This window comes from Cydia pomonella, chromosome 12 (assembly GCF_033807575.1).
Source record: "Cydia pomonella isolate Wapato2018A chromosome 12, ilCydPomo1, whole genome shotgun sequence".
Taxonomy (NCBI): domain Eukaryota; kingdom Metazoa; phylum Arthropoda; class Insecta; order Lepidoptera; family Tortricidae; genus Cydia; species Cydia pomonella.
The window spans coordinates 4,276,176-4,304,033 of NC_084714.1; the positions used below are offsets into that span (position 1 = coordinate 4,276,176).

At 40.6% G+C, this 27,858-nt stretch overlaps 2 protein-coding genes and 1 long non-coding RNA gene across 3 annotated transcripts in view; 1 reads left to right on the plus strand and 2 right to left on the minus strand.

Moving 5' to 3' along the window:
* The window catches only part of LOC133523341 (serine/threonine-protein kinase SMG1), a gene marked incomplete at its 5' end in the record, with an annotated part of 251,943 nt that overhangs the window by 71,725 nt on the left and 152,360 nt on the right, over window positions 1-27,858 (minus strand). The gene's annotated exons all lie outside the window — the stretch shown is intronic.
* On the plus strand, window positions 15,028-16,779 carry LOC133523291 (uncharacterized). Its single transcript, XR_009800211.1, has 2 exons — window positions 15,028-16,126; window positions 16,255-16,779. It is a non-coding gene; the product is annotated as an uncharacterized LOC133523291 (long non-coding RNA).
* On the minus strand, window positions 18,775-22,426 carry LOC133523865 (uncharacterized). Its single transcript, XM_061859618.1, has 3 exons — window positions 21,919-22,426; window positions 19,235-21,809; window positions 18,775-18,783 (listed from the first exon to the last, which is right to left on the minus strand). Exons 1-3 carry the CDS (start codon window positions 22,089-22,091, stop codon window positions 18,775-18,777), a joined length of 2,757 nt encoding a protein of 918 aa, XP_061715602.1. The 5' UTR covers window positions 22,092-22,426.

Sequence of the window (27,858 nt, forward strand, 5' to 3'; positions counted from 1 at the left end):
CACGCACACGGTACGCTAGCGATGTGCCGTCTCTTATAAGTATCTGTTTATTACAACGCGCATGTGCACGTCTACGCACACGTATCCTGTGTGCACAGGCCTTAAATAATACACGCACATGAATCCTGCATAACATGAGCGATGAACATTCATGGTAATGTGGTATTCAAAATATCCTCATAATCTAAGTCCGTTAAATAAAACATGCAGCCGATGGGTTCTCTGAACTTTTGTATCCATTTATCGTACTTTAAGAGATTTAACGAGTTTCAAGTCACTTGTAATGTGTCACAAATGTTGTAAAAGAGTTTTTTTTACAACGTCAGCAAAAAAGCATACGGCCCGCCTGATGGTAAGCAGTCTCCATAGCCTATGTACGCCTGCGCCTCCAGACCAGATGAGTTACTTGCACGTTGCCGACCCTAACACTCCGCATCCTCGTTGAGTTGACTATAAATACGCACGCGCAGGCACGCGAACAAAGTGCTGCATGGCAGTATGGTTCCATTTTTATCGCCTGTCACTTTCGCACTTACATACTTGTTAGAACGTGACAAGCATGGTGACAAATGATAAAGAGCCGACCATCTTAGCCCTACTGATGCAATATAACTGTGGCGTCTCTGTCACTGGCAGCGTCGTGCCACAAGATTATAACAGATGGCGTTAGCACGTTCTACATCGCGCTTACGGAGTTCTGAAAGTCAGTTCCTATGAATACTACTTCTGAAGAACTCTTTGTACACTTCGGTCCTCTAGCACACCCGCCTGCAGAGGGTTCTCTCCATTGGCCGTCTTTACTTTCTACACAACCAATAAAAACATGAGGTGTTACAATACGTATCCAGATATACTTTTACTACTCACTGTTTCATTGTTATTTGCAAAGTTTTATTTACAAAACGATTATCCCAGTGTTTTTTTAGGGTTCCGTACCTCGAAAGAAAAAAACGGAACCCTTATAGGATCACTTTGTTGTCCGTCCGTCCGTCCATCTGTCTGTCTGTCTGTCAAGACCCTTTTTCTCAGGAACGCGTGGAGGTATCAAGCTGGAATTTATATCAAATACTCAGGTCTACTGTCCCTTTGAGCTGTGAAAAAATCAAACTTCTAAGCCGCGAGCGGGTTCAATGTGTTTGTAACCGCCAGAGGACACCCTGGAGTCAGCTCTCAGCGATAACTCAGTTTAATATTTATTTACGGAGCCTGCTGGTTCGGAAATCCAATTCCTCCCACGGTGGGACGTAGTTGGAGCGTCAAACAAACACCACTTAATTAGATTCTTATTTATTTAGCACTAGCACACACTTAGTCTAGACCTTAGGCACCAAACTTAAGCACTAAACACTAACACTATAGGCACTTTCACTATAACGTTATTCTAGTACTTACTAAGGTAAAATAACTAAGCGGTCCACGTAACTAGCACTAAAACCACTATTACCACTAATACTGATCACAACTTTAGGGCACTTTCACTTTTTCCTCACTTTTCCTTTTTGTTTTCCGATCGCTTGAACTGAACTGTACTAAACTCACTGTCCGCAGGCCGTATCTCGCCTGCTTATATAGGGCGAATACGAGGTCTCGAAAGTAACTCCAGATAATTCGAGAACGGCCTCGTTACGTGGACTTCTCTTTCTTGTGCTATCTCTTTCTCGCATTGGGCGTAGAACTTTCCCCGTATTTAACCACCTTTTCGGGTTTATCTCGGGAACCCTGAGGTTTTCAGTGATGAACCGTACCTTTTTAGAAAGCATTTACGAAGATCTACCCTATTATACCAGTTTCAGCTGAAAATATTCATGAATATAAGAATTATCTTCATCGATAGTTCAACTCCATACAAAAATAACTTTAAGTCTTAATATCTCGATAATTCTAGGCCCAATGCTTACAATGTTTGTGTCTACGGATAGCTAATCCTATGTTCTATCTATACAGGTCACTACGATCCCTGGGGAAAGCCTAACTTGGGAGAAATCAGGTGAAATTGGGTCGCCTCGACCCGAACATATAAATACCGCGCACCGAGGTCCGCGCCGCTCAGTACGCTTCCGGCTTCCGCAGCGATCGCACCGGCCGCTCACCCGCGGTGATGACGTCACGTAACAAGCTGACACAAAACGCTATTTTCATAGCGACCACAATTTTATCCTGTTTCTAGTCAATCGACCGACAAGTCAATCATACAAAGTGTGTTTGTGTCAACTTATTCCTATCCTATAGCTAGGCACCCTATAGCTATTTTATTTAGTTTTACGCGTTAGGCAATTCTTTCCGGCCCGGGTCTGTACCGTCCGAGCATTCGTCTCGGCAGGGGTCCATGCTGTCCGTAACAGTCTGCCCCCGCTGACGCTCCTGCGACTGCTCCTGTTGCAACGGTAGGACAGCCAACTTTGTGACGGGCCTCCGGAACACGCCTCCTCGGGTTTGCACGTCAGCCGATCGTATTCCACCATCCGGTCCTGGGTACACCTGGGTGACGATGCCGCGTGGCCACACATTGCGCGGCAGATTTCCGTCCACTATTATTACATAGTCGCCCTTCTGGATTGGCCTGACCCTGTTATTTGATGATTGGCGTGGTGCGAGTGTTGGCAGGTACTCCCGTATCCATCTTCGCCAGAAGTGGTCGGCCAAAGCTTGGCTGGCCCGCCAAGTCCTGCGGTCCGCTTCCTCGCACGGTCCGGTCGATGGAGCTCCCGTTGAACCTCCCAGGAGAAAATGAGCCGGTGTCAACGCTTCCTCATCCCTCGGGTCCACTGAAACATGGGTCAGTGGCCGTGCGTTGACAGTATTTTCTGCCTCTGCCAATATGGTCAGCAACAATTCTTCTTTGGGTGCCTTTGTGTGTAATGTTGCCGTTAGGGCGTTCTTTACGGAGCGTACTAATCTTTCCCAAGCTCCGCCTTGGTTGGGTGCACCGGGTGGAATAAACTTCCATGTGACGTTGTGTTGTACGCCGAACTCTCGAAGTGCTGGTAACCACTCCTTGTAGGCGTTGCGTAGTTCGACGTCCGCTCCCCTGAAGTTCGTTGCATTGTCGCTGTAAATGACTGCGGGCCATCCTCGTCGTGCCGCTAGTCGCCTGAGAGCCATTATCGCCGAGTCCGTTGAGAGACTATGGACGATCTCCAGATGTATGGCTCGCGTCGTTAAACATGTAAACAATGCAACCCATCTTTTTTCATGCCTTCGTCCGATGGTCACTGTTAATGGTCCAAATAAATCCACTGCCGTGTTTGTGAATGGCCTCTTGTACGGCTGGATTCTAGCCAGCGGTAAGTCTCCCATTGCTGGCACCTTTGGTTGCGCTCTCCTTAACACGCATAGGCGGCACTTGCCAGCCACCATGCGCACCGTTGGCCGTAGGTGAATGATCCAGTAGAGCTGTCGTAGATCATTCACAACTCGTTCATTATTTGCATGTCCAGCTTCCTTATGCGCGCGTTCAATTAATAATCTAATTATTTGATGCCTCCCGTCCAATATGATTGGCTGCTTCTCTAACCCTAGTACTGGCGCTGCGTTGAGCCGTCCTCGCATACGTATCAGTCCGTCTGGGCCTAATACTGGGTCCAATTCATGCAGTCGACTTTTGTGGCTGACTGGTTCGCCCTTAGACAGATTCCGATACTCCTCAGGGAAGCTTGTGCGTTGAGCATATTGGAAAAGTAGATGCTCCGCCTTCTTCCTATGTATGACCTGCAGTGGTTGTCGTTGTCGGTTCCTGAGACAATCGAGAAATTGGAAGACTCGTGCCGTTGCGTTCACCAAACGATTATAGTCCGAGAATCGCTCGATGTCTGGAATCGGCTCCTTGTTGACTTTTGGCTCCTCCTGAGCAGCACAGGCAACCTCCTCATACTCGGGAAGGTCTTCTTCAATATTTGTCTTGACGTTTTCCTGTGGCCATTCTTCCTCAGGGCGCTTAAGAAAGTCTGGTCCTTGGTACCATCGGCTTTCGAAGGTCACTTGTCGATCTTTATCCGGGCGGGTAGCTTCATCCGCCGGATTTTCTTTTGTGGGAACCCAGCGCCATTGTTTTGGTATTGTCAGTTCCGCTATTTCACCTAAGCGGTTGGCTACATAGGCGCTGTATCGTTTTGCGTCGTTGCGGACCCAGTGTAGCACCGTCCTTGAGTCTGTCCACATGATGACCTGATCTGGTGTCAGACGGTGCTCCTCCCGGATGGTCTGCTGTAGCCTTGACCCGATGAGCGCCGACTGAAGTTCCATGCGTGGTATGCTGAGTTGCCTCGTTGGCCCAACCTTACTTTTTGCCGCGATTAGGCTCACTTGGGCCTCCCCGCCATTTGAGGCTACTCGCCAGTACGCCACGCATGCGTATGCTTTGGTGCTGGCGTCCACGAACACATGTAGTTCCCTTCTCGCCACTGCCCCCGTTGAAAGATAGCATCTTGGTATCCTGAGCTTCGCGACGCTATCCAGAGCTCGCAGCCAGGCCTCGAAGTCACGCTTATCCTCTTCTGGCAGTGGAGAGTCCCAGTCCAGCTTCTTGGCCCACAGATTTTGCAGCTGAACTTTTGCTGTTATAGTATAGTGGCTTAACAGCCCCAGCGGGTCATATACTGACATCACGGCCGATAACATTTGCCTCTTCGTAGGCGTCTGTATCATTTCCTTCACTTCGGCCGGTACCCTTATCATTGTTGTGTTGAAACCCAACTGGTCGGTTTCAGGGTTCCAGTACATCCCAAGGATCTTATTTTCCTTGCCTTTGCCGAGCTGTGCCGGTGTACTTGCGTGTAACTCCGTCGGGATCCGCTGGAGTAGCTTCACACTGTTTGAAGTCCACCCTCGTAACTGGAACCCTCCCTTGGCGTGAGACGACGCGACTTGCGTAGCACGATGTAAGAGTTCCTTCTCATCCGGGTAGCTGGCTACGTAATCGTCCATGTAATGATTACGTGTGATGTCTTCCACAGCATCCGGGAACTCATCAGCGTTGTCCATAGCGTTTCTATTTCTGACGCTATGGGCCAGGAATGGTGAGCTTGCTGCACCAAAAAGCATGCTCGTCATTTTGTAAAATTGCGGATTCCCTGTCCGGCGGTCCCCTCTCCAAATGAACATTTGTGACGGTTGATCCTCGGCCCTTATTTTTACTTGGAGGAACATTTCCTGTAAATCCGCCACAACTGCAAATTGCCCTTCGCGGAACCGAAAGAGAATCCCTATAATTGACTGTAGTAGATCCGGTCCTTCTAAAAGAAAATCGTTTAGGCATTTCCCTTGAACGCGACACGCAGCGTCGAAGACTAGCCTTATCTTTCCCGGTTTGTTCGGATTAGTTACCGCAAAATGCGGCAACACCCACGCTATCTTGCTATCTGGCGGCTCCTGCAGCGGCTCGGCGTACTTTTTCTTTAATAAATTATCAATTTGTTCCTTGTAACTCTCAGCGAATGCCGGATCCCGATCCATCTTTCTCTCGATACTCCTTAACCGACACATTGCAGTTTGTATGGTCGGTGGCATTCGTGGTTCGTCGTCCCGCCATAGCTGACCTACTTCATAGCGTGGTCCATTGTCGTTGATTTTCTTTATTGTTCTGTCCAAAATATCCATGGCCCTTTGGACTTGCGGATCCACCTTTGTAACGTTTTTTATTCCCAGCGAATCTATGTTGAAATAATCTCGTAGCATGGAGTCTAGGTTCTCATCCCTCTCGCGGCAGTGCAGCATCAGGTGTTCCTCGCCCTCCTTGGGAATAACCAGCCGTGGTTTTCCCCCGAAGATCACCCAGCCAAGCCCAGTTAGCACTGCCGCTGGCTCGTCCAGACCCCTGACGATTGCTTCCTGTGGTAGTAGCACAGGCCATTGGTCGATGCCGATAAGCAGTTTAGGTATAGCCTCTTCATAGCACGCAGTCGGTATATTTTTGAAGTGTTCCAGCTCCATGATTTTCTTACTCATCCGTTGCGTGCGTAGGCCTATACGTCGTACAGTCGTGAAGACGAGATCGTATGCGGTTTCCAAGCCCTTTCCGCGTACGCGCACCTTCACCTGTCTGCTTATTTCAGGCTCCGCTTCCATATTGCTTACGCCTGCGAGACATAGCGGCGTGGCAGGTCCCGTAGCTCCTACGGTGTCCGCTACGTCTGTCTGAATCAGGCTTATAGTGCACCCGTCGTCCAACATAGCGTAGGTGTCCACCTTCCCCTTAGGACCCTCTACGGTGACGGGAACCATTTTGAGGAACACCGTGGTTGTGTTATTCACATACTCCGTAGTGTTCGTAACAGTGTCCGGCTCTTGTGCTATAACCGCCGGCGTATGTCCGGACCCTAGGCTGGCGGTGGGCTGCAAAGAGGGTGCGGCCGCGCGGGACACTGGTGGCGGCCGGCGTTCACGCGTCACTTCCTGCGCCTTTCCCTCGTGCAGCAACTTATGATGCCTAAAAGTGCATCCGTCGATTCCACAAGGTTTGTCATGGCACTTAGTCTTTCTATGCTTGCTGTTTAGGCATCTGAAGCATATTGTGTTACTCCTGGCCCAGTCCCATCTAGCTCCTATGTCCATGGCCAAGATCCGCTTGCACTCCGGGGTTCTGTGGCCACCGCCGCAACATAGGCAGGGTACACGCCGCGCCTCGGCGTTACCCGTCGTGTATGCCTGCTCGGCGTGGTACTGCGCCCGCTGTGGACGTCTACTTCCCTGGACTTGTTGGCTCGTCGTTGATGGGCGGGCAGTTTCCTTCGCTGTCGTTTCCCTCCTCTTCATATTGCTTGTAGGTAGCCGAGCGTGTGAGAACTCTAACTCGGCGTCGCTTTCCTCGATGAGAAAATCCGCCATGAGCATAAGCTCACATTTACCATTCTTTATATTTTCTCGGGCATATGCACACCATCTGCTTCGTAAGTGGGGACTCAGACGATCGGTTATTTCTCTTACCAACAAAGGATTGTTACTGTAATTTTTACTATCCAGTTCACACAAGGTGCTTACTATATTGACGACTTTTGTAGCAAAGTTATTTAAATCTATGGCACTAGGACCCACAGGCGGCAGACGTTTAAGCTCTTCTAGCGCTTTATCGACTAAAAGGTCAATCCTTCCAAAGTTCTTTTTCAACAATTTCATTATTAAATCTGGCTGTGTCGACGTTGATAATAGATGTTGCACGCATTGGCGTGCATCCCCACGTAAACAATTTCGAAGCCTTGCCATGTTTTCGAATGCACTAAAATTGTAGCGTCGAGTTGACTCGCTGTAGGCATTATAAAATAATAACCACTCGTTCGGGTTGCCCGAGAAAGGTGGCAGCTCGTAGCATTGTTTTGGCGGCGTTGTGCGTACGGCGTCCCTTAATTGGTCGGCGAGCCTATTAAATGCAGTAGCCGCGTCACTCGGCGGCGGCTCTACCGACGACCTTAGTTTAGTATGAGGAGTGAACGGCGTTGACGCGAAGTAATCCCTTTGTGGTTCAGTTCGTGACTCCATGTACTCGTTGCGTGGTCGCGACGGCCCCATTTCTGGCTCTAAGGGCGACGGCGCACGGTACTCGTATTGTGATCGTCGCGGCGGCTCTACCGGTGACGGCGCCCGATATTCATTGCGCGGTCTGCGCGGCGGCGATCTATCCCCTTTCCGTGGCTGGCGCGGCGGCGATCGGTACTCAGCTCGCGGCCCGCGCGGCGGCGATCGGGCGCGCTCGGCCCGTGTCGGCACGGGTAGCGTCTCTACGCGAACGCGAGGCGGGTCGTCGTGGGGGCGATGCGGCGTCTCGACGATCTCTCCAATGTCATTAAGCCACTCGCTGACTCGGCTCTCGGGTTCGGCTCGTACTCGTCGCTTGGGGCTACTCCCGCGTGATGATGCCACGGAGGTGTCCGAAAGTGACCCATATTCGTTAACCACGACGTTAAGACGGTGCTTATATTCTATGTCAAGCATCTCGCGTTCCAGAGCGAGCTCCCTGAGCTTCAGTTCCAGTTTCTTTTTTTCTTTTATATATTGAAGCTCTTTTATTTTGCTTGAACATAGACTGCTGATGTGTGAACCCCTTGATGATGCAGATTTGACCGACGACCCTTCATTCCGTGCGTTTTTCTTAGGCGAGGGTGCTGGAGGTAGGGGTGTGGTGCGCGGAGGTTCTTGCCTCTCCTCCGCCGCCCTACTCTCCCCCTCGGAAATGGGCGACATTCTCCTTGACTGCGCGCTCAATTGTTCGCGCTCGGCGCGGCGTCGCTCAATCCGCCGTTGATTAAACCGCTCGATCACAGACGGTGAACGCGGAGGCCCCTTGTGGACAGTTATCTTCACGGCCTTTGTCAGTGGTACCTCGGCCTTAGCCTTCCCTAGTACCGGCGGCGAAGATTTGGAACCCGCCTCTGCTTCCTCGTCGATGGCCTTTGACCCGGTGCCCTCGACGTCCTCGCGGTGTTCCCCCCTAGATGGAGGGCTAGCCGTCGACTCCCTTCCGGTAGCCGTCGTTAACGGCCTCCCGGTGCGCTGGCTAGACCCTCCCGACGTGTCCGTTGCCCGCTCCGCGACCTCTGATACGCGACCCGTGGTATCCGTGGAGGTCGTACGTTCCCGCTCGTCCCTGGTGCGGTCCGACTGCGATCTTGTTGTAACTCCCATTTTCGAGTTACTTCCCGACATTATTAACACTTCACAACACAGTTCACTGCACGGTTCGTCAGTCACACACAATATTCACACAACACAGTTTCCACTGTTCAGTATTAGTCCAATAAGAATCTAATTAGACACTCACTGTACTCACTGAAAATTACTAGGTCCCACTGAATTTCAGGATCCGGCTCGAAGGACCAAAACTGTAACCGCCAGAGGACACCCTGGAGTCAGCTCTCAGCGATAACTCAGTTTAATATTTATTTACGGAGCCTGCTGGTTCGGAAATCCAATTCCTCCCACGGTGGGACGTAGTTGGAGCGTCAAACAAACACCACTTAATTAGATTCTTATTTATTTAGCACTAGCACACACTTAGTCTAGACCTTAGGCACCAAACTTAAGCACTAAACACTAACACTATAGGCACTTTCACTATAACGTTATTCTAGTACTTACTAAGGTAAAATAACTAAGCGGTCCACGTAACTAGCACTAAAACCACTATTACCACTAATACTGATCACAACTTTAGGGCACTTTCACTTTTTCCTCACTTTTCCTTTTTGTTTTCCGATCGCTTGAACTGAACTGTACTAAACTCACTGTCCGCAGGCCGTATCTCGCCTGCTTATATAGAGCGAATACGAGGTCTCGAAAGTAACTCCAGATAATTCGAGAACGGCCTCGTTACGTGGACTTCTCTTTCTTGTGCTATCTCTTTCTCGCATTGGGCGTAGAACTTTCCCCGTATTTAACCACCTTTTCGGGTTTATCTCGGGAACCCTGAGGTTTTCAGTGATGAACCGTACCTTTTTAGAAAGCATTTACGAAGATCTACCCTATTATACCAGTTTCAGCTGAAAATATTCATGAATATAAGAATTATCTTCATCGATAGTTCAACTCCATACAAAAATAACTTTAAGTCTTAATATCTCGATAATTCTAGGCCCAATGCTTACAATGTTTGTGTCTACGGATAGCTAATCCTATGTTCTATCTATACAGGTCACTACGATCCCTGGGGAAAGCCTAACTTGGGAGAAATCAGGTGAAATTGGGTCGCCTCGACCCGAACATATAAATACCGCGCACCGAGGTCCGCGCCGCTCAGTACGCTTCCGGCTTCCGCAGCGATCGCACCGGCCGCTCACCCGCGGTGATGACGTCACGTAACAAGCTGACACAAAACGCTATTTTCATAGCGACCACAATTTTATCCTGTTTCTAGTCAATCGACCGACAAGTCAATCATACAAAGTGTGTTTGTGTCAACTTATTCCTATCCTATAGCTAGGCACCCTATAGCTATTTTATTTAGTTTTACGCGTTAGGCAATTCTTTCCGGCCCGGGTCTGTACCGTCCGAGCATTCGTCTCGGCAGGGGTCCATGCTGTCCGTAACAGTGTTAATTAATCGAAACGTGTATTTTTATGGCAGTATTAAGCCTTTTCTCTAATGGGCAATCTACCGAGTATGCTAGTACAACGTTGTACATTTATTGGCCCTAAGCTTTCAGCAACAAATATCTTAAATCGCATACTGTATGCCAAACATCTCTAAAATTTGTTACCTACTTGAGAAAATTTGTAGAAATGTAGCATTTTATATTCACAGTGCAGTGGGACTGATTGTCGTAGCGGCGGTAGCTCTACGGCTCGTAGCGGTCGCTACGGCGTAGACGTGCTACGGCGAAATTCAATTCTGTCGGAGCATTTTGTAAGAGAGATACATGGCAATTCCAACAACAATATGATAATTTAACATGGTTCTGACATCATTCCAATATGATATGGTTCCAATCTCTTTTAGAGGACCTGCTGAATTACTGCTATTGTTAAATTCTAATTTTTTATATTGTATGTCCTTGACAATGTTTAATCCATTTTTAGTTTATATTGATCCTCGATTTTTAATGACTTTACAAATTTTGTATCACCTATGTATATTATTCTATATTTTTGTAAATATTGCCTGTTTATCACAATATTTGCCCGCCCCACAAGCTCCCTACAGATCTGATAGTGATCTGTCAGTGTCAAAAGTGACGTTTCTTCAAACAAAACTGTATGTATATTTGACGAAGTTCGAATCGGGCCGTTAGTGTGCTTTAAAATTGGCTTGCAAGTCCAATTCCTGCATCAGTACCACCGGTGACGCGACATCTGCGTGTGACTACAAAGCTTTGCCATGTGAAGCTCTGGGAACGCGAGCGAAATGAGACCTTAAATGCTAGTTATTAAGCCCTATTGTGTTTAGAAAGGCTTTGTGAATAAAATGTGCATGATTGTTAATATAAATATGGGTTGGGTGGATAAGGCATGGCAAAACAATAAACGTACTAAGATTGTCGTGGATAACAGACAACGAAGATACTTATATGATAAAAGCGCAAGTCCATATGTCCAATTTTTTCTGTAATAATTTTACATACCGAGGTTGGTCTGTCCTCTCCTAAAACCTCCAAATAAATTATATACCTGAAAAAAAAAACATATTGGTTAAAAATGGACCAAACATGCGTGGCAAAGGAATAAAAATACAGTTTACATAAAAAATACATAATTTACAGCAGCATTAATACATTTTATTCCCATCACAAGCTATGAACGTAGCCGATCACACGAGAAAAAACCTATAAAACCCAACCCTACATTACGAAAGGCGCCTAGGACCAGAGAACCCGCCTAGCGAGTCCCTGACAGTGAATGTGTGATCAAATTTAATTCTCGTCTCACTCCTGACCCCGTCAATTTTTTTTTCACACAAAAACCCAACACTATATTAATTTCATCAAAAGCCTAAATTATCCATCATAATTAAATTTTAACGCTCATAAGCCGCATCCAAACAGCTCGGGCCGGCAATGAAGGGCCCGCCGGGAATTTTTCCATTACACACGAATCTCGGCGGACAATGAGGGTTTTAAGCTGGAGATCAAAGGGGAACCCAATTATGTGGCGCGAGCTAAACGGTTTCTTGGACGGAAAATACAGGTGTTTTATAATGTTATTGTGGGACACAAGGACGAAAGTCACATTGACGTGAAACGTGATTTAGGGTGCCGCAGGTTCAGAGAGTCTCCACTCTTTTATTTTATTAAGAAACAAACGGTCATTTACAATATGCGGCATTATTAAATATTGCATTTTAAAGTTAGACCTACGGTTTCCTTAATTAAATATAACAGTACCGTTTTTTAGGGTTCCGTACCCAAAGGGTCAAACGGGAGCTTATTACTGAGAATTTGCTGTCCGTCCGTCCGTCCGTCCGTCCATCCGTCTGTCACCAGGCTGTATCTCATGAACCGTGATAGTTAGCCAGTTGAAATTTTCACAGATGATGTATGTATTTCTGTTGCCGCTATAACAACAAATACTAAAAACAGAATAAAATAAATATTTCTTTCCAATCTCGAGGTTTTCATCCAATCACCGAAGTTAAGCAACGTCGGGCGGGGTCAGTACTTGGATGGGTGACCGTTTTTATAGATAATGGTACGGAACCCTTCCCGTACGAGTCCGACTCGCACTTGGCCGGTTTTTTTTTAATAACAAAACGGTTTCCAAACATTTCAGCGATATTTATCGGAGCTCTCTCGATAGAAAAATCTTAACATAGGTCTAAAACGCACTTAAAAATTTGTAACTATTTATGCACAAAAGTTAAAAATATGAAAACTGCTTCTAAAAATACTCAATCTTATTTTTGAGGGAACTCAGCGAATACATTTTTTTTTTAAACTTCAAATTAAAATTCAAAAACATGATGTTTATCCGCGGTCTGAGCACCATCTCGCTCACGCTTACGCTCAGTGAGAGTGAGAGAAGAACGGGACGTTAAAGATGACGACTTGTATCTTAATATTTTAGGACAGCACTTTATCTAACAGAAAAAGAAAACCAAACTAGCCTGGATCAGAACCTCTAGTGTAAATTTATTCGATAGCGTGACGTGACGTATGCGTTTGCGTTAAGTCTCATTTTGTATGGGATTTAGAAACAGCGCGCCAAGCGGGACGTTTTGAAAACTCAAAATCCCATACAAAATGAGACTTAACGCAAACGTGTACGTCACGTTTCGCTATCGAATAAATTTATACTAGGGGTACAGAATGGTTATGCTTGATGCCCTGTAGGGCTAAGATGTTCGGCTCTTTATCATTTGTCACCATGCCTGTCACGTTCTAACAAGTATGTAAGTGCGAAAGTGACGGGCATAGTGACAGGTGATAAAAATGGAACCATGCTGCCACCGCAGCCACTGTTATACAGATGCAGTGCATAATTGTTTTCCGTCTCATTTTCTCGGAAATACGTCTTATTCTCTCGGAAACGTGCGTATTTCCGAGAAAATATGACCGTCTCCGCTGCAGACCATCCGTTGCATTCAGAAGTTAAAGTGGCTATAGTTGTAGTAGGCCATTCACGGAGTACTCAAAAATTGGAGCCCGATTGAGATTTAACAATTTGTTACGATTTTGATCTAATATTGATACGACATTGAAGATGGCTCACGCTGATTGCATATCAAAACCAGTCCAAAACTATGACAAATTCTTAGATTGGAATCGGCCTCTTGACCTTCTCCGTGAATTCTTGCAGTAATGTACAGCACTGAAGTGCGAGGCGACGCGAGCCAGTAAGTAGCTTCCTGTCATAACTCTCGACGGTTAATGATGGCGTCAAAACGCGAGACACTACGTACAATCAGTACAATGTACAGATGTAGTGCATAATTATTATCCATTGTATTTTCACGGAAACGTACGAACGTGTTTTGCTATTTCAGTCAGTCTCGGTACAAAAAGTACTAAGGTTGACTGAAGTAGCATGACAAATACGAGTATAATAATATAATGTAGTAATATAATCGTTGAGGAGTCCAAGAGGGGTTTTTTGTAGTTACTCGAGCGTGTCAGAGTAACATATTAGTGATATCTTGCTACCCCTTGGAGTCTACCTTAACCACTTTTATCCCTCTATGTTAATCTGTTGGTTCGTGTCGTGGGGGGTTGGTGTTGTTGGTGTAACAAATCATTAAGCAGCTTGTAGTTTTGGTCATTTGTAGATTGAGTCCAAATTAATAATATAATTGTGCTATTGCTAAATCTAACAATTATTTGTACATGTTTTCTAAATCTGTCAGTTACAATCTGAAAATCGGGCGTCCTTGTGGTCGTCAGATTAAGGAAATATTTACAAATAATTATCAGATTAAGTTACTGAAAAATTATAGTATTAATTTGGACCAAAATGATCAAATCCTATTTATCTACTTAACTATTTTCTTTACCGTCCACCAACACCCCGAAATTTTAAAAAAATCTTTAGACGCTTTCCTCCTCGCTGGAAAAGAAAACTTTATTTAACCTTTTTTTTTCTTTCTGTCACCTAATCTTTTGATTCCAATAGGTTTCTACGACGCTCGAGTAACTACACATTTAGCATCGCCGGCTCCCCAGCTATAAATATACTTCGCATAAAAAAGTTGTGATTGGACTGATTTATTTATTTATTTAATAATTATTGCACAAAATAGTAGTTGCCTGTGGAAAAAAAAGTACAGTCAGCGATAAAAGCTTGTACTTACCTGAAATTATTTTTTTGCCAATAACTTATTAACTTATTCTAGTTTGTATGCCATTGACTATCAAGCTCTCTATTATTCCCGGCCTAACGCAATCATTTTCTATAAACTTGCACCATGCGGGCACTGCCCCTTTATCACGCCGCTGTCTCCTGCCTTTGATTTATAGACGATATCCAACCGCACGGTACGCCGGGGAGTTCACTCCAGTAAAGATGAACACTCACGTGACATATTGCTTGTTAGGTCATATAATGAAGTGGTGAGCTCTGAGGAAAAATATCAAAGAAGAGTTTTCTATTGCTTATAACTCAACATTTTGACGTTTTTTTTTGCAAATATTTATACTAGCATCGGCCCGAAACTTCGGCTGCGTGGAATAATAATTTGTGTATTCATAATATTAGTAGGGATTATCTCAACTGAACAAAATATGCTTAGACAATAGCAGGGCTGCGAAGCCTCGTGCGTGCCGAATAAAACTGCTCCTTCTGCAACTAAGCTTATCACTGAATAGTAGTAATAATAATCTTACTCAAACAGCTCTCTTCCGACGGTCTAATCCCAACGGCGTTCGAGACGGCGCAAAAGCATCACGCCGCGAAATTGGCCAACACTACCATCTTCGAGAAATTAAACACAGAATGCTTTCCCTTTTGAAAATAGAGCCTCAATGAACTTGTTTAATTGGAGGATCCGACATCCGGGCTTAGGTCTAATGATAGAAAAGCCTCGAGTAATTAAAACTTTTTCACCGACTCCAGAAAATGTCTCCGGTTTTTTTACAGATTACGATGCCTTTGAGCAAATTGAGTCGAGCACTAAATGAGAGTAGTAGGGATGTGTGCGTTCTGGCTCAGCTTTGGAGGGTCAAACAGTCCTGGTTTTGGTTGATGACCTTTTTTTTAGCAGCCACACTGAGAACCTCAGGTGTTACTTGGTGTCAACAAGTGGGCGGGGTGTTGGTTCAAGGTGTCGCTCTCCTATTGGTCGTTGCGGTCATTAGTGGTTCTAATTAGCTAATGACATTCCATTAATTAGGCCACACCTCCTAGTTGAAGTTATCAAGTGGGCGGGGTCTTGGTTCTGGATGGCGCTCTCCTATTGGTCGTTGCTGTCATTTATGATGCTCATTCCTTATTACATCGTAATTACATAATTCTCGATGGGACTCTGCTATTGGGTAGGTAATTAATGATTCCCTAACTGCATCCATTAATTAGGCGACATTGCTCATTTACGAGTAAACTGTTATGAGCCTTTCATATATTCTTAGACCAACCAACAGACGTTTCTCAGGGGTCACGGTTCTAACCTAACCTAACCTATCAACAGCGCATCACGGTTTAAACCTAACCTAACCTACCAACACACGTTTCTGTCTGCTCAGGGGTCACGGTTCTAGCCTAACCTAACCTATCAACAGCGCATCACGGTTTAAACCTAACCTAACCTACCAACAGACGTTTCTGTCTGCTCAGGGGTCACGGTTCTAACCTAACCTAACCTATCAACAGCGGGTCACGGTTTAAACCTAACCAACCTGTCTCTAATACCATCGAAGTTCAAATCAAACCTAACCTAATTTTATTATTTTTAGAATACTTCAAATATCTAGTTTTATAAATATTCTCGTTCATTACAAAGTTGAATGTTGAAATCTCTATTTCACACAATGGAATTTTAATGTGACTTTAATGTATGTATAATCTACTTAGTAATTGAGCTTATCATAATTGTTAGCCAAATTCCAATAACACGTATTTAGAAGCAAAACAAGTTATCAATTATCAAACAAGACTTTGTATTGAAACAAGATTTTTAATGATCAAGAGTTGTATATATAAAGACCTACGACGATTTCTTTTTTATACTACTATCGATTGACCCACGCTGTACTCCTACACCAGAAGGCATCAATATGTCGGTAAGTCTTCAATTATTAACTACAAATATTGCACATGTTTTTCTAATGTTAAGATTTTAAGAACTGTGGTAATCACGAAATTATGTAAATTTACAATTGTGTAACACATGTTTTGTTTTTAAATACAGAACTCCCCATCAAATGTCTTCGACGGCCAAGACTATACATTTAAGCAGTACTATTATCCAGTGTCAGATGCAGAGGACAGCCTAACTTGTGTACCAGACGAGCCGGTGAAGCGAAAATTAAACACACACACTCAAATATCGATGCATTCTTTGACCAGCCAAAGATAAAGAGGAAGAAAAACGTGTCTTCCACTGTAGGAAAAGGCTGTAAAGGGGGTGGTATATCATATATATCTACAAACAAAGACGATGGTACGAATTCGACACATCTAATCAAAATAGAAATATTTGATATGAAAAAACTATCCAAAGTTTCTGATACAACTAAACACTGGATGTTTGCGGATGTGCGTGCAAAATATTTCGTGATGGAAAATGAAACAAATAAGCACTTACAGCAAGCTAAAGATCTCATTTACGGAATCACGAAGGAGATTTCCGAATCCGACGAGTGTAAAAAGTACCATTTTAATTCAAAAGTCTAATCACTGTTGTCTAATTGTGAATAAAAATATATAGTTTATACATGTTGATGTTTTATTTCTTTATTATATTGTGTGTAGTTATAAATAAAACCAAATCACATTTTTTTATCATATTATATTTATTCAAATAATATATTCTAAACATATGACATATAGTAACATCATTACTTATTCTGTTTACAGCGGAAAAAACATTAATAAAATCATGCATTTTAACATTTTTTGTTTTTAAATAAAGATAAACTAAACAATATTTTCCACAAACCGATGTTAAATAACTTTGCAGTTCTTGGTGATTATAGAACCACTTCTTAGCATTTCTTTTCAAGAACATTTTATGATAACCTTCTGGTTTTCGACCGAATGAATCAAAATATTCACCAACACCATTGACATCAATGTAAATGGTTATCCAATGTGAGCCAGGTTTAAAATCTGGATCTAAGTTGCTTATTATGAAAACAGGTAGTTGAACAAACATTGGCATTCTGTTGGCTGCAAATACATTCGATTCCAAGGCTATATTCATTTTATTCATATAGTGTTGAATCTTATTTGAGTTTTGTCTCTCGGATTCTTAAAGTAAATAATGTAGTTAGCATTCAATGATATATCACGTTGCCCTTTTCCCTGATGAAATAGGTTCTGTGTTATGTAAAAAACACTTATATTTCGATGATGACTCCCTTTAGTAAAAATATCAACTATCCGTCCATCGGATTCTCTCATTAAATCATCTATAATAAGCAGTTGTGGTTGTTTACCATCAAACATACCCAAGTCTGGAATACCTTGATTATAATTCACATTCTTTAAATTGTACAATGGCTGCATTTCATCATAACACCACACAATTTTTTGGAATGATTGATTACAAACTGCTTTGATACTATTTAAAAAACTTGTTACAAAATGTGATTTCCCACAACTACTGGGGCCAGCAACAATGGCTGTAAATGGATGCAAAAAATGAATCATTATTTTTTTATTTTCCCGAGGAGGGTAAAAAACACGTCTTATAATGAAGAAGGTAAGGGAAGAAATAAATATGTATCATTTTTTTTTATAAAAAATAAATAAACTGGTATATTCTATAGTATTTGTTTATTATATTATAAATCGATATTCTAATTACAAAAATACAATTAAAACTATAACTATGTTATATTATAACTAAGAGATCACTACAGCGATTATTATTACTAATACTATTATATATATATATATTTTTTAAATTAAATTAAAGTAACACATTTAAACACTTGCATCAAATTAATTACTACAATAAAGTGTACATAAACATTTTATTTTATTTTATTTACAGTTGCTTCATTATAATTACAAATGCTAATAACTAAACAATTTACAATACATAATATTATTATTAAACACTATTTTCTTAAGCTATAATGACCCCATGCTAAAGTGTTAGTAGAATTCGGTATAATGTAGCGTTTACTATCATCATAAGATAGACTAATTTTATTGATATTTTGTGTGAAAATTACGTGTTTTATGGATCTAAATCTATACATTTTTGAATATTTTTTTGTTTCGTCAAAAAGACAAGTTTTGTAGTCATCCATTTTCATCTTTTTTGTTACAGCTTTGTTAACACCCTTAGCTTTTGCTTTAAATTTATCCGTATCTTTTACAGCATCAACACTTATAGCATACATTTTTGATCTTAATCCTACGAACTCCTTTAATATTTTTCCTTTGATTTCATCTTTGAAAAATCCTAGTTTCTTTTTGTTTAATTGTGGGAAACCAAAAATGTTGTTTTCTTCATACTCCGACGTATCAAAAAACTGAGGTATGTCTGGTTTTATGGCTAAATAAAAGTCATCTATAAAGTATTGATAGATAAAACTATCTGTGTCCGTATACAGTAATTTAACATTATTTTCAAATTTTATTTTCATATAATTATAGTGAAAATCATACATCAATGTTTTTGATATGTCTAAAATACAAAAACCTAAATAAATTGGTTTATTGTAATACAACTTAGTCTTATTCAACTGAATAGCAATTAGATTTTCTGAAAATATACACACGCTGTGTAGTTCAGGTCTTGCTACTAACGACTGAGCACCTTGCACTTTACCTTTATTTTCCCAATGTGTAATTAATTTAACATTTACCCTTTTTTCGATATTTTCCATTGTCTTTCCGAACACAGCATTATTCATAAGTTTATAAAAGTCCTTTTCGAAATCCGATTTTGCTTGGGTACGATGGTGAGTATTCAGATCAATGTATTTTTTTAACCACGGACTTTGTTTAAATTTTAGCACTCTATGAATTTTTGTTAGTTTTAATCCTAAATTTATACACTGTTTGAGATTTCTGTAATGAATAATGTACTTTGTTTTTTTGTTTAAATTTGGAACTAATTTCCTTTCTTTACAATGACCAATAACAACATTTTCTGGACAAAGTGGAAAATCAGAGTGCAAATTATGCAGGATATCCGGGTAATCAAGGTCAACTTGAAGGATGTAACCGTAATCACATGAATCTGATATGTTAAAATCCACATTTTCATTGACCCACTCAAACTCTCCAATAGGCAAATATTGTGACATAGCCCATCCGTATAAATTATTCGCATCAAAATAAGCTAGATAAGATTTTGGTTCATTAGGTTTAAATTCATCTTTTAAGTACTCGTTGTTGGCTTTGGCATATCGATTGCTGCACTGAGATATTCCCCCTCTAATACCTGATTTGACAAAAGAGACTTTTTCAAAGTCAGTTAGTAATTCTAGTTCAACGTTAGTATGCTTAAGCATTGCATCCCAACTCAGACCAGGTGCTGTATAGTAATGTGAGGGGTCCAAGTCATATGTTTCCAAACAAAGTTTTCGAAAATTTTCAAATACGTCTGCCAGTAACATTACATCGGTTTTCAAATATAAGTTAGAATAATCTAACATTGTTTTGCATTTAAAATGATCCCAGACATCTTGAGCATGAGCGTAGTCTATATCGGAAATGGGGCTATCACTTAAACAATTGTAAAATTCAGGTTTGGTTGGGAGTGATGTAGCATTTAATGAGTCATAAGATTTAATCATTTCATACGGGAAAACACCCTTCCTTATTAGTCTTTTAAAGTCATCTTGGAGCGGGAATTGCTTTCGTAACTCTATAAATTGGTTTATTTCTAGATTATGAGCGAGTTTGTCCAAGCTTTCGGACATAAACTTGAAAGAATCTAAAAACCGTAAACTAATTTCTTGTCCATTTATACGTATTTTTTTTGAAAAGGAAATGTATTTTTCTTTGTTTTGAGGAATAATTGAAATCTCACCTTCATCAAAATTTAATGCATGTACAATAAAATGAGCATCATAATTACTTAAATTATGTAAAAATATGGGTACAAAGCGGGGTGTCTTATACTTGGAACTGCAAAATGAATGTGCTAGTCCTTCGAAGTGACCAGTACTCCATTCATAATGTTCAACGCAGTCTAATAGTAACTCATTATTACAAATAAAACAATGTTTTGTTCTGTTAATAGTTTCTTCATCCGCTGAAGTTAGGGGAACTGGAGCTTTTTGAAAACAAATCTTACGTTGGATTTGAGCAACATCTTTGCTTACGCTTAGCATGAAATTCTTAGCACAATCAGGTCCAGTATAAGTGCAATATTTTGAAAGGTTATCGTCATATGAACATTTTATGTAATAGCCGTAGCTGTAAACTTCGTGCTGTTGAACATTATTTGTAAACGGTTTTGATGAATCTAAATTTGCGTTAGAGTTCGATATAGGTTTCAGAAACGATTCGAAGACCGCATAAATTACAAATGGTAACTTGTGTTTTCGTATAAATGCATCAAACAAAATTTTATTACTAGGCTTCATTTCCTCAAACCAATTTTTTTTGTTCGTCTTTTCAATGTCAGGTAGCTCTGTTACAACATGAGCACAATCATTTTTCTGGTGATTTTTCAACTTTTGTTCGGTAAAAAAATATAAGAGACAACCATCACAAATATGAATTGCATCATGACGACCAGTTATTTGCCTATTAACTAATCGCGATAAATTCTTAATAAAGCAGTAATGGCCCGTATTACCATTGCTTAAATACAAAAGATTAATGTGTCTTTCTTTCCTTGATTTGGTAAAATGCAAGGGCCCAACTATGTTGTTTCTTTTCGAAATGCTATCATATTCAAGCCCAAATACATTAATGCTTATGTCATTTAACTTTTCAACTTTTTTTATATCACTTAATTTTACGGGAAAACGTATGCCGTCAAACTTTAACTTATTTTGATGCTGCATGTATGAGGTAGTTCTGTTAGCGTTTTTTACAACAGGAAAGATACCAGACAACAAAGCCCATTTAAGACATTGGTGATCATTATTTTGTACATTTATCACTGCCTTTTTACTTTTGATATCCTTTGGTAAATCCAAATAAGATGATCCTCTCAAAGGATTAAATTTGTTGACATTCATGTCTACAAACAAAATCTTCTTTAAGGACCATCCACTGTCTTTTTTCTCAAATTCACTCATGTGTGTACATAACGTGTCCTTTACTTTTTTAATGAGCGGGTCATAATCGTCTCCAATACAAAAGTTATAATTAAAACTTTGAAAATCAAAAACGTTTTTTAGATCTTTGGTTTCCTGCACAAACTCCGCATGCACTATAAAATTAATATTAATTATCGTAAGCTCATCTAAACATTCCTTTATTAAGGCCTGAATTTTATTTTTTATGGATTCAAAAAATATTTCAGGAGTTTCGAATTCAGTCTCTTGATTATCTGATCCTATTCTGTAAGTGCGGATTCGACATCCAAACGCAGAATTGATTAAACTAACATTACTTAATTCATGGGTGTTGTGTTCTATAACTTTGTTCTTGTGAATATTACTTTTCAAATGATTTGAAAAATATCGTTGTCTTACCCATATATTACAAGCTTCGCATAATTTCTTTTCTTCATAATTTTCCGAAATTTCAACTGCACTAGATGGTCCTGCATCTGCAATATCCACAGCTTTCCTTTTGATCCCTCCTCCGGATTGGCGAATAACGCTAAAATAAAAAATAAACATAATTTAATAAACATGACAAAAAAAAAAAAAACGACTAAAACATTTAAAAATAACTTTTTTCAAGAAAAGTAAAAATTATCTGAGCTTACCTATTTTCGTTTTTGGAGTCGTTTCCTCCAAAGGTACATAATTCCCAGAATCGTTGTGAAGTATCTGCTATAAATTCGACGTCTTCTATTTCAAGACACTTGTTAACCATATGGCAATCCATACTGTCTTCACACTCAAAGAAATTACTTTTTGCGTCTTCGATTTCATCCATGATAGAAAATGAATTGTATAACCAACACACTGCGAAGTCTCAAGGGTTAGTGATGTACATTAATTTGTAGGAAGCCCTATTTATACGAACTATTTGTGGTTGTGAACATATTTAGCTAATATGATATCAATCATTAACTAACTAGCTTCAAATATAGTTCTAAAGTATTTTATTAATAGTTTTCTCATACATCTAATTAAGTTATTACACTTCAGTTATTACAACAGTGATTAGACTTTTGAATTAAAATGGTACTTTTTACACTCGTCGGATTCGGAAATCTCCTTCGTGATTCCGTAAATGAGATCTTTAGCTTGCTGTAAGTGCTTATTTGTTTCATTTTCCACCACGAAATATTTTGCACGCACATCCGCAAACATCCAGTGTTTAGTTGTATCAGAAACTTTGGATAGTTTTTTCATATCAAATATTTCTATTTTGATTAGATGTGTCGAATTCGTACCATCGTCTTTGTTTGTAGATATATATGATATACCACCCCCTTTACAGCCTTTTCCTACAGTGGAAGACACGTTTTTCTTCCTCTTTATCTTTGGCTGGTCAAAGAATGCATCGATATTTGAGTGTGTGTGTTTAATTTTCGCTTCACCGGCTCGTCTGGTACACAAGTTAGGCTGTCCTCTGCATCTGACACTGGATAATAGTACTGCTTAAATGTATAGTCTTGGCCGTCGAAGACATTTGATGGGGAGTTCTGTATTTAAAAACAAAACATGTGTTACACAATTGTAAATTTACATAATTTCGTGATTACCACAGTTCTTAAAATCTTAACATTAGAAAAACATGTGCAATATTTGTAGTTAATAATTGAAGACTTACCGACATATTGATGCCTTCTGGTGTAGGAGTACAGCGTGGGTCAATCGATAGTAGTATAAAAAAGAAATCGTCGTAGGTCTTTATATATACAACTCTTGATCATTAAAAATCTTGTTTCAATACAAAGTCTTGTTTGATAATTGATAACTTGTTTTGCTTCTAAATACGTGTTATTGGAATTTGGCTAACAATTATGATAAGCTCAATTACTAAGTAGATTATACATACATTAAAGTCACATTAAAATTCCATTGTGTGAAATAGAGATTTCAACATTCAACTTTGTAATGAACGAGAATATTTATAAAACTAGATATTTGAAGTATTCTAAAAATAATAAAATTAGGTTAGGTTTGATTTGAACTTCGATGGTATTAGAGACAGGTTGGTTAGGTTTAAACCGTGACCCGCTGTTGATAGGTTAGGTTAGGTTAGAACCGTGACCCCTGAGCAGACAGAAACGTCTGTTGGTAGGTTAGGTTAGGTTTAAACCGTGATGCGCTGTTGATAGGTTAGGTTAGGCTAGAACCGTGACCCCTGAGCAGACAGAAACGTGTGTTGGTAGGTTAGGTTAGGTTTAAACCGTGATGCGCTGTTGATAGGTTAGGTTAGGTTAGAACCGTGACCCCTGAGAAACGTCTGTTGGTTGGTCTAAGAATATATGAAAGGCTCATAACAGTTTACTCGTAAATGAGCAATGTCGCCTAATTAATGGATGCAGTTAGGGAATCATTAATTACCTACCCAATAGCAGAGTCCCATCGAGAATTATGTAATTACGATGTAATAAGGAATGAGCATCATAAATGACAGCAACGACCAATAGGAGAGCGCCATCCAGAACCAAGACCCCGCCCACTTGATAACTTCAACTAGGAGGTGTGGCCTAATTAATGGAATGTCATTAGCTAATTAGAACCACTAATGACCGCAACGACCAATAGGAGAGCGACACCTTGAACCAACACCCCGCCCACTTGTTGACACCAAGTAACACCTGAGGTTCTCAGTGTGGCTGCTAAAAAAAAGGTCATCAACCAAAACCAGGACTGTTTGACCCTCCAAAGCTGAGCCAGAACGCACACATCCCTACTACTAATGAGTTTGTAAATTATATAAAAAAGAATTAGACTTTCAAATTAAGTCTCATCTCCGAGTTAGATAATTAATGAGTAAGTGCTCATTACGAAACGTAGGATTTTTTTTATAAAACACTGTAATTTGCATATGCAGACATCATCCATCACGTTTTTGAGGTAAATCTAATATAAGCTAAACAAGAAAAACTTGTTTTTAATTGCATAAGGGGTGGTGGGGCAATCCTGAGGTTGTGCAATAAAGAGGATTTGTATTGTGTATTGTATTGTCCTTGGGTGGGATAATTACAACTATTTTTGCATTTTTATATACAAAACGCATTTTAATATACAGAGCATGAAAGCAATCAATTGTTAGAAAAAGTACTAAAGATAGTAGTTTTCGGTAGTCAAATTTGTACTTTATAACATAGCAGTCGAAACATCCCCGCTGCACCTTGAACATCATAAACAAGTTATCTAATAGAAACAAATAAAAACTGTAATCCGATTACAGATTCTTTTATCAGATCAAAACCGGGAGCTTCATTATTCTATTTACAAACTTTTATTTATCTTGCCTTGAATGTTTTTTTTTTTTTGTGTCAAACCTTGGAAGCAAATATGACACACTTCCCGATTTCCGATTTGCATACATATGTAAATTGCATGACAATGCAATATTATGATGACATGGACCTGATCTGATGATGGAGACAGGAGATGGCCATGGGAACTCTATGATAAATTAACGCAAACTAATTGTGTTTGGGGTTTTTAGAATTGTCTCGATGAGTATTTGTTGCCCGTGGTAAGAAAAGTACAGTCAGCCATAAAAACTTGTACCTAAAATTAAATTTTTGCTAAAATCTATTTGATGAGGTTTTGATCGGCACAATATTAATTAAATTATTAAAGCACAGTATTAATTTACAAGCAATTAACCATACATAAATCTATACTTATCCAATAAACTTAAATGCGAACAGGTATAATTAATTTCGTTAGCCACCGTCGGGTTTGCCACCAAGTATAAATTAATGAAGTTTGTACAGCGATCCGTCTGGGCTCGTCTTATAGACATATTCTGTTTCGCAGTGAAAGATTAAGATGACGGTCTTGTTATTTTGTGTGGGATTAACTGCCAACGGTTTTGATCCACTATGTAACTTTTTAACGTTTTGAATGCCAAGAACCAGTGTTCTTCAAGGCGTCGTTACTAGTCGTGCCCACAGCGCCAAGGACCCAGGTCCAAGGTCCAGGTCCAGGTCAGGGACCAAGGTCGAGTAAGGTTTACATTGTGCTCTTGCGCCCGGTAGCTTGGCGTTTGAGTGATGTTTGTGTTTATGGTATAAAGCGTTCAAAGGATTAATACCTACAGATCAAACGAAATCTTAACGTAATCGGCCCAATGGAACACTGATCCACCATGGAACTATGTCATAGTAACGTTTTGTAAGAAGTGTCATGCAGTTTGACTTAAGCTGTCAATTTGACAAGGTTCTATGGTGGATCAGAGTTCTATTTTGCCGATAGTGCATATGAAATGCCATTCGATACGATACGATAGCTTGAGTAAATTATACAAACCAATAGTCTAATTAACCATTTCCATCATAAGATTTTGTTTTTTTAATTCAAAACTTGTAGGCCCTCAGCCTCAGCCTTTATATATTTTTAAAACTTTCCGCCTTTTTGATGGCATAAACTGTTGAGTCCCACGTCCTCAGCGCAGAAAATTAACCCTCCAACCCTTCATAAATTATTTTTTAATTTGGCTGGCGGCTTCCTCGCACAACGTATCAGTATTGCGATACAAGGATGAAATGCCGCCAGCATCCTTAGTACCATTGTGATGTGATAATTGTTGTTAGTGTGTTATCGAGGCATTCCTCGAGGGCCTATTTTAGATTTAAGCTAGTTATAGTAATCCTCTGTATACATCCATTATGTATATTGTTATTGTAAATAAAAGGTATTTCATCTAATATAAAAAATGGCTGGCGAGATATTTGCGTTACCAGCCAGCTTTTCCACATTTACTTATTGTATTCAGCATTGTAATGTGCAAGGTCGCAAGGAAGCATTTTCGATTGTCCTGTTTACTCAGTCCTTGAAGGACTGACGCCCTGTTCTTTAGACAGGGACCTTGGACCGTTATTAGGCATGGCAAGATTTATTGCCACAGAGCCAAGGTTGCATCCCTAAGAAAATCAAATTAATGTAGTAGAGAAAGATTAAGACATTTTGATACCCCAAGCATTGCTAATCCCTAAGCTAGAGATAGACGTAGTAATAAATCCGTCATATATGTCTGGAAGAAATGTCTGGCGGACAAATGTTTCGATGTATGGCTGGAATTCGGGACAGATATGTCTGATATATTATATACTATATCTCGTATAGACACAATTTTCCAACGGACGTATTTTTTATGATATAGAAGGCAAACGAGCAAACGAATCGCCTGATGGTAAGCGATTACCGTCACCCATGGATACCTGCAACACCTGAGGGGTTGTTAGTGTGTTGCCGACCTTTAAGGGAATACGCTCTTTGCCATGAATACCTGATAGACACATGTTTTTTTTTTTTTAATTAAAATTAATTTTAATTATTGGTCTGACCTGGAAGATGCCCGGAAAACGGAAACATGGTCGCCCTAAATTTACTTGCCGCCGTTCCGTGGAGCAAGAGTTGGGTGTATTGGGGATGGGGTGGGAGGAGGTCACCCAAGCTGCCCAAGACCGGAGTCAGTGGAAGAAAATGGTTTGAGCCCTACTCCCCATGTACGGGTACCAGGATGAAAAAAAGAAGAAAATTAATTTTATTGGATATCATTATTACATTGTTTGTCATTTTTTTTTATACCACGACGGTGGCAAGCAAGCATACATTATTAGCTGATGGTCCCGGGGTCAAATCCTGGTAACAATAAACCAATAGCTTCTCAATATAGACGTTTCCCTAGAACACAATTTAATAAGATATAGAATGTTGGATCCATCATACTCGGAACTTAAAGATGTCTAAAGAAGTTTATCGATGATTTAATACTCTTCTAGATTAGCGGTCGTTCCTAAGTTGTGTCCGTCTATGTGTAGGTATCAGTTTTCGGACTTAACTTCAATGTAACGAGATATAAGATGACACATGTATAATGTTTTTATCCAAAACGTTATTTATGACACACTATATGTACTGCTTTTGCAACTTTTGCATAATCGCATGTTGCATTGCATTGTGTTGTGTTCCTGCCGGTGAGTAAGGTTGCCAGAGCTCAACACCTCTGGAATTGCAGGCGTCCATAGGCTACGGAGACTGCTTACCAACAGGCGGGCCGTACGTATATAAAAATAATCGCCAAATAATCATACTGACGATTTTGCTCATGCATTTCAGGTGTGTTTTTGCTTTAATTTCACGTTCGTACAGCGTTTACCAGTTTACGTTACCATATTTTACAGTTATCTATGTTATACATTTACAGGATTGTTACATTAAAATGAGAATAATAAGGCCTATTTTCTCGTTGTCAGTTTTAACGCTCATTTGCGGTTCGATATTGTTATAGGGTTGTACAAAATTGTGCACATTTGTTTCAACATTCTTAACTTTTGCGTATGGAGTCAAATTAGAACCTTAATCTATGTGTGACCACTACAGTGGAAATCTATCTTTCTAACAAACTCCCAACACAAGAAACTTGTAATTCAACAGTTGATGTCTGGAGTGCATACACTCGTGTGTCAAACAGCGCTAACTGCAACTCGTGAGAAGGTCAGGGGTGGCCCGTCGCCACTTTGCGCCGCTAACGACTGCCGTCTTGGATAGGGCTGCTCATACTT

Coding starts and splice junctions, on each gene's coding strand:
- LOC133523865 (XM_061859618.1), bottom strand. CDS start 22,091: ATGGATGAAATCGAAGACGCAAAAAGTAATTTCTTTGAGTGTGAAGAC. Junction 21,810..21,918: donor GACTCCAAAAACGAAAATAG/GTAAGCTCAGAT, acceptor TTTTTATTTTAG/CGTTATTCGCCAATCCGGAG.